The 14044-nt window shown below is 37.4% G+C and overlaps 1 protein-coding gene across 1 annotated transcript in view; it reads right to left on the bottom strand.

Annotated features, from left to right (window-relative positions):
- Positions 1-13169, bottom strand: part of SLC15A5 (solute carrier family 15 member 5) — an 82071-nt gene extending 68902 nt beyond the window's left edge. The window contains exons 1-3 of the mRNA XM_029954701.1: positions 12812-13169; positions 9065-9287; positions 1585-1754 (exon numbers count right to left, since the gene is read on the bottom strand). Coding sequence (XP_029810561.1) covers positions 1585-1754; positions 9065-9287; positions 12812-13169 — 751 coding nt within the window. The remainder of the gene's footprint in view (positions 1-1584; positions 1755-9064; positions 9288-12811) is intronic.
- Between the last annotated feature and the right edge of the window lie 875 nt (positions 13170-14044).

Raw genomic sequence — 14044 nt, 5'->3', positions numbered from 1 at the left:
TACTACTATGTCCTATCATAACATTCCATACATACTTAAAACCAAGCAAAGGGTGGAGTTCCATCTTTAAAAACTAAACAGGCATTTTGGACAACACATTCTTGGCAATGGAACCTGGACAACATTTATCAGACACGGTAGGGAAAGTTCTCACTCTGCATTATAAAAAGGACAGCCAGATATCAACTGTTACAGAAATCAAATAAGACAAAATAAATGTATAATAAACCTAAAAAAACACCAACAAGTAACAGATCACCTATGGAAGATACTGAAGTTCAACTCATTAATTTGACAGTCTAGAAATGGAAAGTATTAAACATTTGCTTTCTTTTTCTTATATAAACTGTACCTCTATATAATTGAATAGTTAATGAGGAGATATCTCTCTTTATAGAATTATTTCAGCTAGTAAAGGAGGAAACAGAGTATCACCACCTTGCAACCTACCATGGAATATGGACTTGGGCAGAAATCCTCAGTGGGATAGTTACTGCAAAAGCAGAGATAATCAGACATCATGCCTCTTGGCCGAAGTTTGTAACACCATCTATGAAGGAATTTTGCCCCCCAAAATCTTAATCTGATCAGGCATCTAGGTCTTTCAGACAATTTACAGGAAATAAGAAGGAAAAACACCTGTTGCATGACATGTGGATGTAATCAGCGAAATCCAGACTGAACGGAATGTTCAGATTTCTTTAACAAATTGAAAAGAGACAGAAATGAAAGAGGAAGAGACAGAAATGAAAGGGGAATATATTAGATTTAAGGAACGTATTTGCCATTTGGAACGAACTTTATATGGATTTGAGTTGAACAAAACAAAAAAGAAACAAATTTAAAAAATGGAAACAGGGGCGCCTGGGTGGCTCAGTTGTTAAGCGTCTGACTTTGGCTCAGGTCAAGTCTCACAGTTATCTAGTTCACACCCCACGGCAGGCTCTGTGCTGACAGCTCAGAGCCTGGGGCTTGCTTCTGAATCTGTGTCTCTCTCTATCGTCACTCCTCCTTTGCTTGTGTTCTGTCTCTTTCTCTCTCTCAAAAATAATTAAAAACATTAAAAGTAAATAAAAATAAAAATTGACAACAGAGATTTTTAACAGTGACCAGATATTCAATGGTGTTAAGAAATTCTCTCTGTGTGTCTTTCATTGTGTGTGTGTGTGTGTATGTAATAACGACATTGTGAATATTGTTTTAAAGTATGTAATTTACACACATACACACAAATGAAATGCTAGAATATTTAGTTATTGCTTCAAAATTACTAGGAGGGATGGGGAAAGAGTGAGTGGAGTTGATAATAATTGAAGCTGAAAACTAGATAGAGTGCTTACACGATTTTTTTCTACTTTTGTTTATGTTGAGAAATAACCCATTAGTAAACTTTTTTTTTTAACAAGGGAAAAAGAAAAGAAATTAGAGACTGTTGATATTCTTGCAGACTTTGTTGCTCTCAAGTGTAGTAATTGGCAGAATCTATAAATTCTGTGAGAAGTTACAGGGGATCAAAGAGGAAGAAATGTGTCATGAAAGCCATAAAAACCAAAAGAAAAATAATGTAGAGCATGGTTTACTTACATTTTTCTGGCTGATGTATCAGGTTACAGCGCATCATATGAAGAGTTATCAGAGCCATGAGTGTAGACATAGAAGGAATAAGTAAAACCAGGGCCCAGGCCCCTGAGTGCTGGATGTAGGATATTCCCAGAAAGACAATGGTTGCTTTCAGGTTCATGATCCAACATAACCTGGGGTGCACAGATGGAAATAAAAATACCGTTCAGTTACCTCAGCTAACAATCACGAATTTTAATGCTTTCATATACATGGAAGGTATAAAATGGTGGCATGTTGAGTGGGCTCGAATTTGCAAATATTGTTTATTAGATTTCTCAATATGTGTATACATATCAGCTGTAAAGTCTTACCGGTTTTGTCATCTGTGTTTCATTCCTTTTGAGAATACATGTGCAAAGATGTGTTCTCTTATCGAAACTTCTTCTTCAAAGAGCCTCATAGTAAATACCTTGGGCTTTGCAGGCTGTGCAGCCACCACGACAACCACCCTGTGCGTCGTGGTTCTAGAGAAGCCGCACATAATTCTTCACGGAATATGCCTAACGAATCTGGAAAAGGCTGCATGACTAAAGAGTTGAATCTTCCTATTTATTCTACTTTTTTGTAGGACAACTGGGGAGCGTCCCTAGGCTCAGCCTCCGGTCATCCTTTTATGCTGCACACTTGAGCTGTGGCTGTTAGCAACCGACAGAAGCTGTTCTCTCAGTCTTTAGGAAACGCCCCCTTTATTAAGATGTTAAATATCACTGAGAAAATTCAAGAGGACATTGTGTGGCTCTTCGGAACATCACACGGTGATGTAAACTAAATTCTTCTAAAGAGGGTCAAGGAAAATTACAATTATTCCAAGATTTATACCTTGTGAAAGGTGGTTAGAAACAAAAAGAATTATAGTGTTGAACATCTGTGTATGGAAAGAGATTTCACACAAAGTACTACATGTATTTTAACAAATGCCATCTGACCTACTTGATTGGGTAATTTTCTGAAAGAATTGCCTAGTACAGGCATGTTTTATATATGTCTTTATTGATCCATGGACAGGATCAGTCATAGATAATTAAGGGTGAAATTGTATATGTATCAACTGTAAAAAATAAAAGAAATAAATATCCACCGTCTTCAAACTTACCATGAAGACCCCTTTCATCTCATAGCTCACTAGCAAACTGGCTACATAAAGCACCTCTCACATGGACAGTCAGAGAGCAAAGCACTAAAGCAAAATAAATACGAGTGATTAGGGAAAATTGAAAGCAGCAGTAAAAATATGTTTCTTTAGTCTACTCTTAAATACAGACTGGGAACTGCAAATAACTGGGAGTATAGAGAAATCTGATGTTTTTTGTCTTCATGATCCTGTGGTATTGAATACAAATAAGGGGGGAAACTTGTTACTAAAACCTCAGCAATCCTTTGGAGATTATTTCTTTTAAATATTTGCCTTAACTTATTTAGTAATCACTGTTAGAGTCACTCAAATATTTTGTCATGTCTTAGACTGACCAAGTCTCACATACTTCAGAGTTATTTTAAGTGATTTTAGGGGAATAGTTTGAAATGGTTTTTCTTAACCTGAGAAGATACCAAGAGGGGAGGCAAGCTTTCAGGTGGTCAGAGTGGTAGTGGACAATTTACGGAGTTCAGGGAGAATATTTTGTTCTGTATTTAACAATATTGAGATAATTCACCCGGGGATTTGTGGCGCTTCAATGGGATAAAATTGAACTGTTTAGAAGAGTCAAGGAAACGCTTGGGCGCTGATTTCCTGACAGATGGCTGTGGTCAAAGGTTGCTTCTTTTAGCAGAAACACTGGCCCATTGAAATACTTCAGAGAATACTCTGGTAGCCATGACTTTGGGGAAAGAAGGATCAAATGGAATTTTTACAGGTCTTACGTTTTATCAATAATTTTTTTCAATGCTGCAGTTAAAGAAGAAGCTCTTTAATAAAGGAAGATAATGATTTTGGTGAATAAACAGTATGATTAAAGTAAAAGTTATATCTTTAAATAAGAAATTTATGAGAATATTTCACTTTTTCTTTCTTGCTCTCCCTGCCTCTCCTTCTTTTAACTTACTCTCACTCACAGTTTTTCCTGTATATCATTTTCTTTAAAAAATTTTTTTTTATGTTTATTTATTTTTTGAGAGACAGAGAGAGACACAGCAGGAGCAGGAGAGGGTCAGAGAGAGAGGGAGACACAGAATCTGAAGCAATAATAATAAGACACAGAATCTGAAGGCTCCAGGCTCTGAGCTGTCAGCACAGAGCCCAATGCGGGGCTCGAACTCATGGACCACGAGATCATGACCTGAGCCGAAGTCGGACACTTAATTGATATAATTTTCTTATTACCTTAAGATCTTTAGACTCTCGCATGTTTACTGATGGAAATAAGTCTCTAGTCATGTACCTACTAATTTTAAATGCGACCACTCAGGTTTTAAGAGTAGGAGCAGTAAGACACATAAGAAATTTGTCTTTCTTTCTTTTCCTCAATATTCTTTGGTTTCCACAATTGTATACTGGAGAGGAATTCTGAGTGTATTTCCTGAAAGCTTGTAACTTTGGCAAAGTTAAAGGTGGTACCTATTGTTATTAGAGTAGGTGGGTAGCATTTGTTAAAGTTGACTAGGGCCCATGCAAATAGAATTTTGGAAGGTTTTTCACAATTCTTTTATGTATCTTTAAAAGCTTTATTTATTTTATTTTAAGAGAAGGAAAGAAAACATGCAAGTGTGCAGGAAAAAGGTAGAGAAAGAGAGAGAAAGAGAATCCCAAGCAGGCTCCACGCCATCAGCATGGGGCCTGATGCAGGACTTGAACACAAGAGAACCATGAGATCATGACTAGAGCCAAAGTTGGATGCCTAACCCACTGAGCCACACAGGTACCCATTGATCCTCTTAAAGCTATTTACAGGCTATTCCTCAGTATGTAACTCACATGATATTTTGAATATTAATACAATTAATTCCATGAACTTCTTTGATTTTGTTCGCCGAAATGTACTTCATAAATTATGATTTCACTACTGTAGAATTAGGTAGACCCATATTTTGTTTCTGTTCCCTAGTATCAGGTAGAATTTCTCAATCAGATAGATTTTTAAGTGTGGTGAACAATTGCTATGAATCAGCAAAACTTTCCAAAGCTGCATGGCACCCAGTGTATACACTCAATGTTTAGTTTCATTTCTTTTCAAAGGTATTCCTAGATCACGTTGGAATCCCCCTTCCTCATATGTCTGAAATTGTTTTCACAATTCTGAAGCACTTGATAGAAGTGTACATTCCTTAGCTATGCTTCCAGGAAATTCTGATCTAAGAGGTTGTGGGTGGGGTCTGGAAACAGTTTTAAATAAAACCTTTAAGTGATTCTTACCCATTGCTTGAGAGCAGTGGCTCTTAAGCCTGACTACTTAGGCAGCTGAAAAAAGAATTCTGGTCTCTGAGTCCCACCTCGAACCAATACATTTGGGACTTTTGATATCAAGGTCCAGGAATCAGTATTTCTTTTTTTATGCTTTTTTAAAATTTATTTTTGAGAGACAGAGAGAGACGGAATGAGCAGGGGAGGGTCAGAGAGAGAGGGAGATACAGAATCTGAAGCAGGCTCCAGGCTCTGAGCATCTGTCAGCACAGAGCCTGATGTGGGGCTCCAACCCACGAACCGTGAGATCATGACCTGAGTTGAAGCAGGACACTTAACCGACTGAGCCACCCAGGTGCCCCAATATTTCTTTTTTTAATGTCTATTTTTGAGAGAAAGAGCATGAATGGGGGAGGGACAGAGAGAGAGAGAGAGAGAGAGAGAGAGAGAGAGAGAGAGAGACAGGCTCCAAGCTTTGAGCTGATAGCACAGAGCCTGACGTGGGGCTCAAACTCAGGAACAGGGAGATCATAACCTACACTGAAATCAGATGCTTAACCAACTGAGCCACCCAGGCATCCCAGAAATCTGCATTTCTAAGATTCCTCAGGTGACCTTTATGTACATCTAAGATTGAGTGAGAATCACTGCTTTCAAACAACATTCAAGTGAATATTAAACAGCTTCTGAAAACTCATTCTGTGGGATAACACATTTTTATCTCTGGTGTTTCCCTATGAGAAAAGTTATTAAAGTATTAACATCAGAACATTTTAGTGTGAAACAAATATTCTATGGAAACAATTTGAGTACTAGAAATTCAAAATTTCTGGGATGGAATAAGTCAGTCTCTAGACTTCTTGAAGAACCCCACCAATATTCTATTTGGACTTTCAAATCATGTATAATTCACTCTGGTAACTGGTTAGCAACAGACTATGATATGCAGATAGGATGCAAATTATCAGGTGTAGTAAGGAGAGAAATGTAGAAGCAAGATTGGAAGTTAATTGCAGTAGAATTTAAAATTATGGTTATAGACAGACTTAATTATCCACCTTTCTTTTTGCTTCCCGAAAAGATTCTGCACAGGTGTATTTACCTAGATGATCTCCAGTGTGGTGACTCTTAATTGCACACCTCAGATTTTGGAAAATGCTGGAAGAGCCAGGTTCTAATCTAGATAACAGCACAAGAATGTTGGCAGATTATTATGCCTTTCGATTTCGGGGAGTTTAGCTTTATTCTTTCAATGAGGTACATAGTTGAGGAAGATCCAGTACCAGATGGTAATGTTGGCCGGGAGTGGTTTTCTCACCTACACTTGGCAGCTTCACTCGGAAGTGGTGCTTTCAGTGCTCGAGACTTCCAGTCTATACTATTTAACATGATCACTGGGAAGCTTTAGGTGGTATAGATGCAATGACACATCTCATTAAAGGTCCTGTAATTAGGAGCATCTGACATCCGTGCTGAAAATAGACCTGGAAGCAGCCTTCAAGTGGTTACAGATTCAAGTGGTATGCTGCTTGTTTTTTTAAAGACACTACTGAAATTCATTCTATTAACCAAGCTTGCAATTTCTCGAGGCGTTTTTGACTTGGAGAAACAGATTTTAAATTAATGGGTTGTCCATTTAAAGATGGCCTCTTCCTAAACAGGTTCCCTCTTACTCAGACTTTAGACAATGCTTTCAGCTGATGACCTATTAGTCATTTAAGAATAGTAACAGCTACCCTAATTTGAATACCTATGATGCATTAAGATACTTTATGTATACGCTATAATACAACAGCCCTCCAAGGTACTCCTGTTTTGTGGGTGAGGGACTGGTGCTCTGAGAGGCTAAGGGACCTGCTTCAGCATAATACTCCTTTGACAGAGCAGGACCCCATCAGTTTGCCCTTGCCCAGGAGGATCCCTGTCCATCTTGTCCAGCCCCCGCAGTTTATACAGCAATAGAGTTAACATTCTTTTCTATAAATTACAAAAAGCAGTGGCTCATAGTTTTCTGGTCGCTTGGTTTTAGGAACTTAAAAGACAAAAACAAAACAAAACAAAACCTGAAACAACCAGATTCAGCCTTCAAGAAGCTTACCTTCCATAGGGTCCTTTATACCTTGAAAGAGTAACGCCTTGATTCCTCACACACATTTCTAGGTCCTTTAACTTTAGGTTTAAAGATTCGGCATGATTCTTTCTATTAGAGATTTTAGTGAAAGTAGGAAATAATACGAAGCCAAATTGAAATGTGTTCATCCTAAATTTGGCCTGTATCCCTCCCAGCTGCAGAAATTCATTTCCTCCTCGCTTCCCATCCCCCCTTTAAAGGCCTAAAGTACAAACCCGTTGGGAGTCCCCCCTTTCCCAAAGGAAATATTTCATTCATATAATGTCTCCTTTGTAATCAACACTGAGAAATGTCACTTTGATTAAACACAACTCTGAATGACTAAGACCACAGTACAATAAATTCTCCAGAGCTATCTTTCAGAACAACTGATTGCTCTCCAGTCTTAATCCTCCAGAGTCTTATTTAATCAAAATGATGTTGCTAATTAAGGATTAAAACCTCTGAATAGAATAAAAAAGGAGGATTTTTCTTTCTCCTTTGGGCAGGTCAAGGAGGCAGAATTTGCTATAAGGAAGTAAAGAGTCCCTTCCACCCTTGGTAAAACTGCATTTTTTTCTGACGTTTGGACTGAATCCAAAATAGGCCTGAGTGCTTTGTAATATTAATATAATTGGAGAGAGAGAAGGAAGGAAGGAAGGAAAGAAGGAAGGAAGGAAGGAAGGAAGGAAGGAAGGAAGGAAAGAAGGAAGGAAGGAAGGAAGGAAGGAAGGAAGGAAGGAAGGAAGGAAGGAAGGAAGGAACTGCCTTGGATAGTTACATGGTTACATGGACCTAATTTATTTACTCCAAGTTTTTTCATTTAATGTTTTTAATATGAATTTTCTTTAAATATTTTGTCTGATTCTGCCTGCACATTGCTTTTTTCCATTGCTAACATTGATGGAAAGACAGAATATTTAGAAAAATGTTGGCAAATCTTTTCACAGAAAAGAGGGAACAAAAGAATGTATCTCAGATCTAAATGACATCCACTGATTAATAATAATAACAACAAAATTCTCTACTAAATGCTGAAATGCTCTACCTTGAGATCCAAATTTCATTTTTTTTGGAATCTGTATTTGATAATAAAAATCGGTTCTAAAACCACATAAAGCTGTGTAAGAACTCACTGAAAGAGAGAAAGATTTACAGAAAGGTGGTTAGATTTTTGTGGAATACAAACTCTTTTTAGGTGTTAGGGGTGAAGTGGATGCAAGACAGAGGAGCTAGTTGATGTTTCAACAAATTGTAAAACACAATTCAACAAATTGTATTCAAGTTTTATTCAAGTTGTATTCAACGCATTTAGAAAGTTTACAACTTGTAAAATATGAATTGTAAAATATGAAAATTATAAGCCACAATTCAACAAATTGTAAAATACTTTTTATCTTCTCTGCACTGACCTGTGCATTTATAGTCTATTACAGGGTAGACATACTGTATTAGTCTATTACAGTGTAAACATAACTAATAACAGCTACCACTTATTGACCACCTACTATGTGCCAGGTTTTCTGCTCATGATGCACACATTATTACCTCTAATAAAACCTAAGAAGCAGTATTATTCTAATGCTCCATAAATGATTAAACTGAAACTTATAGAGAATAAATGACTTGACCAAGGTCAGAGAGCTTGTGTTAAGTAGAGCTGAGACTTCTCCCCAAGCCTGTTTGGCTCCAAAGCCACCTTGTATTTAATATGAGAAGCCACTTCACACTTGTTTATTTGGAAGATTAATTTATCAGTGCATTTCAGGAAGGTGCCTGTAGGCTGCGTTGGTCTGTACCTGACTCCTAGGCTCCCACAGTTCTTGGCTGTATCATTGTCACAGGCATTGTCACGTCCTCACTTATCCAGCCCGGTCAATGACAAAAATTGAATTACTACCATCAAAATGGTACCAGAGAGCAAACAATGAGAAATCCCAGAAGGCCAGAGGAACATCATAAGCCTGGTTTCTCTGCTAGCCAGTGCTACTTACCAGTTAAAAAAAGACATTTCTTTCTGGGATTCATGCTCCTGAAAGCCATGAGCACCTGGTGGACACACGATGGCTCTCATTCCTCCTGTGCCAAGGCAGACGAACAACAGTGCCACGTAAAACAGCCTGTTCTGCTCCTTTGTTGGTATATTGTTAATCATATGGTAGGTGCCTAGATAGAAATCTTCCAAGGGAAAGGCAACCACAGATAACAAAGCAGTGCCTACAGAGAGAGAAAAAGGAGAATAAATATGACACAGACCGACTGAATCACCAGACCACATTACAAATAAGGTTTTAATTCTGAAAGTAGCATCATTGTGTAACTGTCTTATTAAAATATTTGTTAGTCACTGCGATTCTGGAGATAGCACAGTTTTTCTCAGTGTGAAAACTTCCTTCAATATGCGTTTTAATGAACCCAGAAGCCTAGTTCTTTCCCCTCTCAAATTTGATGTAACTTTTCTCTCAGAATGTATAAGCAAGTCATATCCATTTTAATAAAATTTGAAAATATACCATATAAGAAGCTAGAGATGCCTGTAATCTCACTCCCCAGAGACAGTCACTGTTAGTAAGGGTTATTTGTTTTCAATCAGTAGAGTGATAGAAAACTCGAAGATCTCAGACATGTCAGAAGTCTGTTAAGGAAAATGTTTTAAGGAGAACATTATCATGGTTGTAAAAAGAACACTGTGTCTCTTTTCCTTTTCTACCTCTCATTCTCCTTTTAATGCCCTTTGATTTCTCTCACTTCTTAGGCAGCTGGGTGGAGCCATCTTGGCACACCCAGAGGTAGGATGGTGAGGTGGGTGATGCAGTGCAAGCCTGGAGGAGGGAAAGACAGAAAGTGACAAGGGATGAGGGGGGTCAAGACTTCTCATTTCCATCTCGCAGGGACCACACACTTGAATGCTTCCCTTGTTTGATAGAAATTATGATTCAATTTCACACTTTTGCTAAGCTTTTTAAATTCTGCAAAACAATTATATGTATTATATTGTTTCATCCTGGGAAAGCTCTGTGATGTCAGGAGGATAGATTTTCTTATTCCAATTTTTCAAAAAATAGATCAGATTCAGTGAGGTTAAGTGACTTGGCCAATGTTACAGAGTAACCCTGATGTTATCTGCCTATTTTTGTAATTCCCATCAAGTGGCCAAATGATCTTATTTATTTATTTATTTATTTATTTAGTCAGTTTGGTTAATGAAAGATGCTTTCTCCCTGTTACTTTGGTCCTCCATTTTTAAAATTAATTTGGGTTTCATATATTTGGTATAAATTTTTACTTGGTGGTTTATGTGGTTAGTTCTCTCAATTAGACTATAAGCTCCTAAAAACAAAAATTAGGTCTAATATTTTATCTTCCTCATACAATGGCTTTTATAATGTGAATAATATATGCACTCAATAGCTGTTTGGTAACAAATTATTTATCTTGAGAGTGAGCCCTTTAGATCACTGAGGTTGAAATGTTTCCTATCAAGTTTGGCCAGATGTGGTACCAACTGCTTTTTCCTCTACCCTTCAATCCTCTCCAGAAGCTAATGAGTCCATCAGAGAAGACAGTAATACAGGTGGAAATTATATTATAATGTGGCAAATGAAATTACAGAGGTATGGTTAGAGTATGGGTGAGCATAGAGAAGCCGACAACATGGTTGTCAGGCAGGTTGAGAATTTCAGGCATACGAAAAAGCATATGTGAGATTTTAGAAAAGCGTATTAGACAAGGAGAAGTTCAGCATGGTTGAGGTCACATACTGACACAAAAGTCTGGAAAGATAAATCTGGGACAGATTGTAAAGTTTCTCTTCTACTAAATTGGATTTTGTGTTTTAGATAATAGAGCCAATATATAGATTTATTGGTTAAGGAAGTCAATGTTGTTAGTAGAAAGGTATATGGATTGGAGTCATACTGATAGCCCAGTAAGTAGGCCATTGTAATGATCAAGAAAAAGCAAGCTGCATTTTTGAGCCAAGGTTTAACATTTGGAATAAAAGACACAGTTTTGATAGGACCTCTGATGCTCAGTGACTGGTTGGGATTTGATGGCAGCCATGAGTGGGGCCCAAGGAAACAGTTTTTAGTGAGAAAATGAGTGGGGATGGAGTTGACTTAGGTCTTTGGTTTGTCACATTCTAAAATTAGAACTTCAGTCCTGGTCTGATGTCTCATACAAGAATTTAGATGGATAGGAATTACCACGTTAAATAAGAAGTTACCAAGTGCTATGGATGTGGTCTCTTACCGACTTAAAAAGAGTAGGCCATTCAGACACTTGTTTAAATGTCTCCTTATCAGAAAACATTCCCAGATGCAGAATAGTAACCATGTCACTGTCTAATTTGCCCTGTCCCCTTACTCTGCTATATTTTTCATCATAACACTCCTGAGCCCCTGGCATAATGTTATTTGCTTGTTTATATTTCTCTTTGCTTGGAAAGTCAACTTTAACAGAGAAGAGACTGCATTCCTCCTCTGTTGCATTCCCAGATCCTGGGACAAGGTCTGGCACAGACTGGTTACTGAGGAATAGTTGTTGAACATTGAATGGATATTTGCCATGCAGTGACTTTGTTTTTATTTAATAAAACTGGAGCAGTGAAGAAGTTACAAGTTTAAATCACACTCATGAATGGTTGGTAGTAATTGATCATCTGTTGGTAATTGGGTGATATGTTGGATACCTGATATCCAGCCCTTTCTCATTTATCTCTTCCCTTGTTCCCCCAAACCTGCATTTCTGCTCCACTTCTGAGTAATAGTGGACTGCATACTACCTTCCTAAGTTACTCAGCTCAAACACTTGAAGTTAATGTTTGTTTTTCTATCGTATTTGTTCTCTTATTTAGTAGCCGAGTTTTTATGGTTTTTCCCATGTTCTCTCCTGGATTGACACTTCTCCTACTGAGACTGTCTTCCTGAGGTATTCTGGTCTCTCTCTATAAAACCTTTCACTGTGGTTGCCTGTCCTGTTTATTGAAGAAAAACATTTCCCAAATGTTGTCATTATATCTTCAATGACTCTCTGTCGTCCAGATGAACAACTTAAACTTTTCAGCCCAAAATTCTACTCTGTTCATCAACTTATTCTCTATACCTTATCAAACAATCTTGATATTTCCCCAACATTTTTCACAATCTCTTGACTTCCAAACTTGTGTAGATATATTTATTTTTCTCTGTGTAAAGAAGCACAGTGTAGTGCTTTAATTTATTCATTTGTTTAACATATAGCCATAGTTGATAATATAGAAATCATGCCTGCATATGCAATCTTAATTACTATATGGCTAATTAAAAACCACCTTTTGATGAAAACTTCCTCAAATACTCTACGTGAACTTCAAAAACCTTTTTAGCACATTTCATCGTGGTTGTGAAGCAAATGAACTTCATGTTTCACATAGAATCTGTCACAAATTTGGGCTTGGGGTAGGAAAGCGGAAAGGAGCTCATTTGAAACACAGAAGATAGACATGTAAAGAGGGAATTATTATAAAATATAATCAGTGCAACAATATAGGCATCAAAATATCTACACATCCACACTCACAAATACACACACATGTTTACTAGCATCCCTCCAATAATACAGAGAATAATATAAATTGAAAAAACATTCTTCATTTATCACATTTTACACTAAGAGCAAGATAAAGATAATAGAAAGTGAAAATTCTAATAAAAAGCTATTCAAGTAAGTTGCAAAACGATCCAGTCAGAAGAGGCACTCACCTAGAAAATGTAGACTTAAGCAAACATATACCAGCTTGTTTCTTCCTAGCCGGACACCCGCAAGCCACCCCACAAACACAGGGGTAAGTACTGAAGTTCCAATAAAACACAAGTTCAAAATGGCTGCCTCGTAATTGAGATAGCCAAGCTTGACAGTGCAAAAGGGGATCATATTGCAGACGACTTCAAAAAAAATGAACCTCTCACAGAACTCCACCAGAAACAAGCAGATTCTAACCCAAATTTTTTTCACAGAGTATGATGAAGAGAAATAACCGGTATGTCTTATAGTTTTCTCCTCAGTGCCATGATTTAAGGATACTTCCTCATCCATTATTTTAAAGTCTGTAACAGACATGACTACCCTCCTTGCATACACCTTTTGTTAGTGTTTTGACCTTGGTGCCTTTTTTACTCCCAACCCTCTAATGAAAAAATAAGTAAGATCTTTGCTTTGAATTTCACAACTCCATGCTAAAGTTTCATACATTTTTTTGCACGCTTATGTTCATTTTGACGATCCGGGAGCACAGGAGAGGAGACACAAGTATTTAAATGTTCATGGTAGCCCGCGTAGCCAAATCTGATTCGTCTAAGTATTCGGGGGCTAATTAGGCTCTTCCTCCAAGCTTACATTGTATTACATGAATCTTGTTGCATACATCTGAAAACTCAGCTGCCTCACACTGATAAAGGTTTAAATACTGAGGCAAAAGAAGTAGTTTTTCAGGAGAATTTGAGCACTAGATCAAGAAATAATTTGAGTCTAATAATTTCTGATACTTTAATTAAACAAGCCAGAACAGCACCAAGAGATAAAGTGCAAAAGGAAATCTGTTTTCAGGGGGCAGAATACCTTATCATTATTACATTTCTTGTTATTTTTGGTTGAGATTCTGATAAGAAAGCTAATTAGGTAACAAAAGTGCTAGTACATTTAGGTAACAAGCAGAGTTTGCAAGAAAGTAATTTAAGTGCACTAATGAAAGGAGAAAATATTAAACAAAAACCCTTTTCCTTTAAGTTGACCCCGTGCTTGTAGAACAGCCTCTCGGAGGAAATCAGAATCAAAAGGTGCTTTTTGACTCCTTATTATTAGTCAGCAGCAGGAATACAGTAACCATCCTACACATGCTTTGGGGAATATTGGATCTGGTATCACCCTGACCCTCCTCCAGCTGGGTGAATGGATGTTAGCATTCTATGTTGGAAAGCAGGAGGGCACCAATTAAG

The sequence above is a fragment of the Suricata suricatta genome, chromosome 10 (genome assembly GCF_006229205.1).
Source record: "Suricata suricatta isolate VVHF042 chromosome 10, meerkat_22Aug2017_6uvM2_HiC, whole genome shotgun sequence".
NCBI lineage: Eukaryota > Metazoa > Chordata > Mammalia > Carnivora > Herpestidae > Suricata > Suricata suricatta.
The sequence above is the reverse complement of the archived record's forward strand: the minus strand, read 5'-3'. Positions and strand labels throughout refer to the sequence as shown.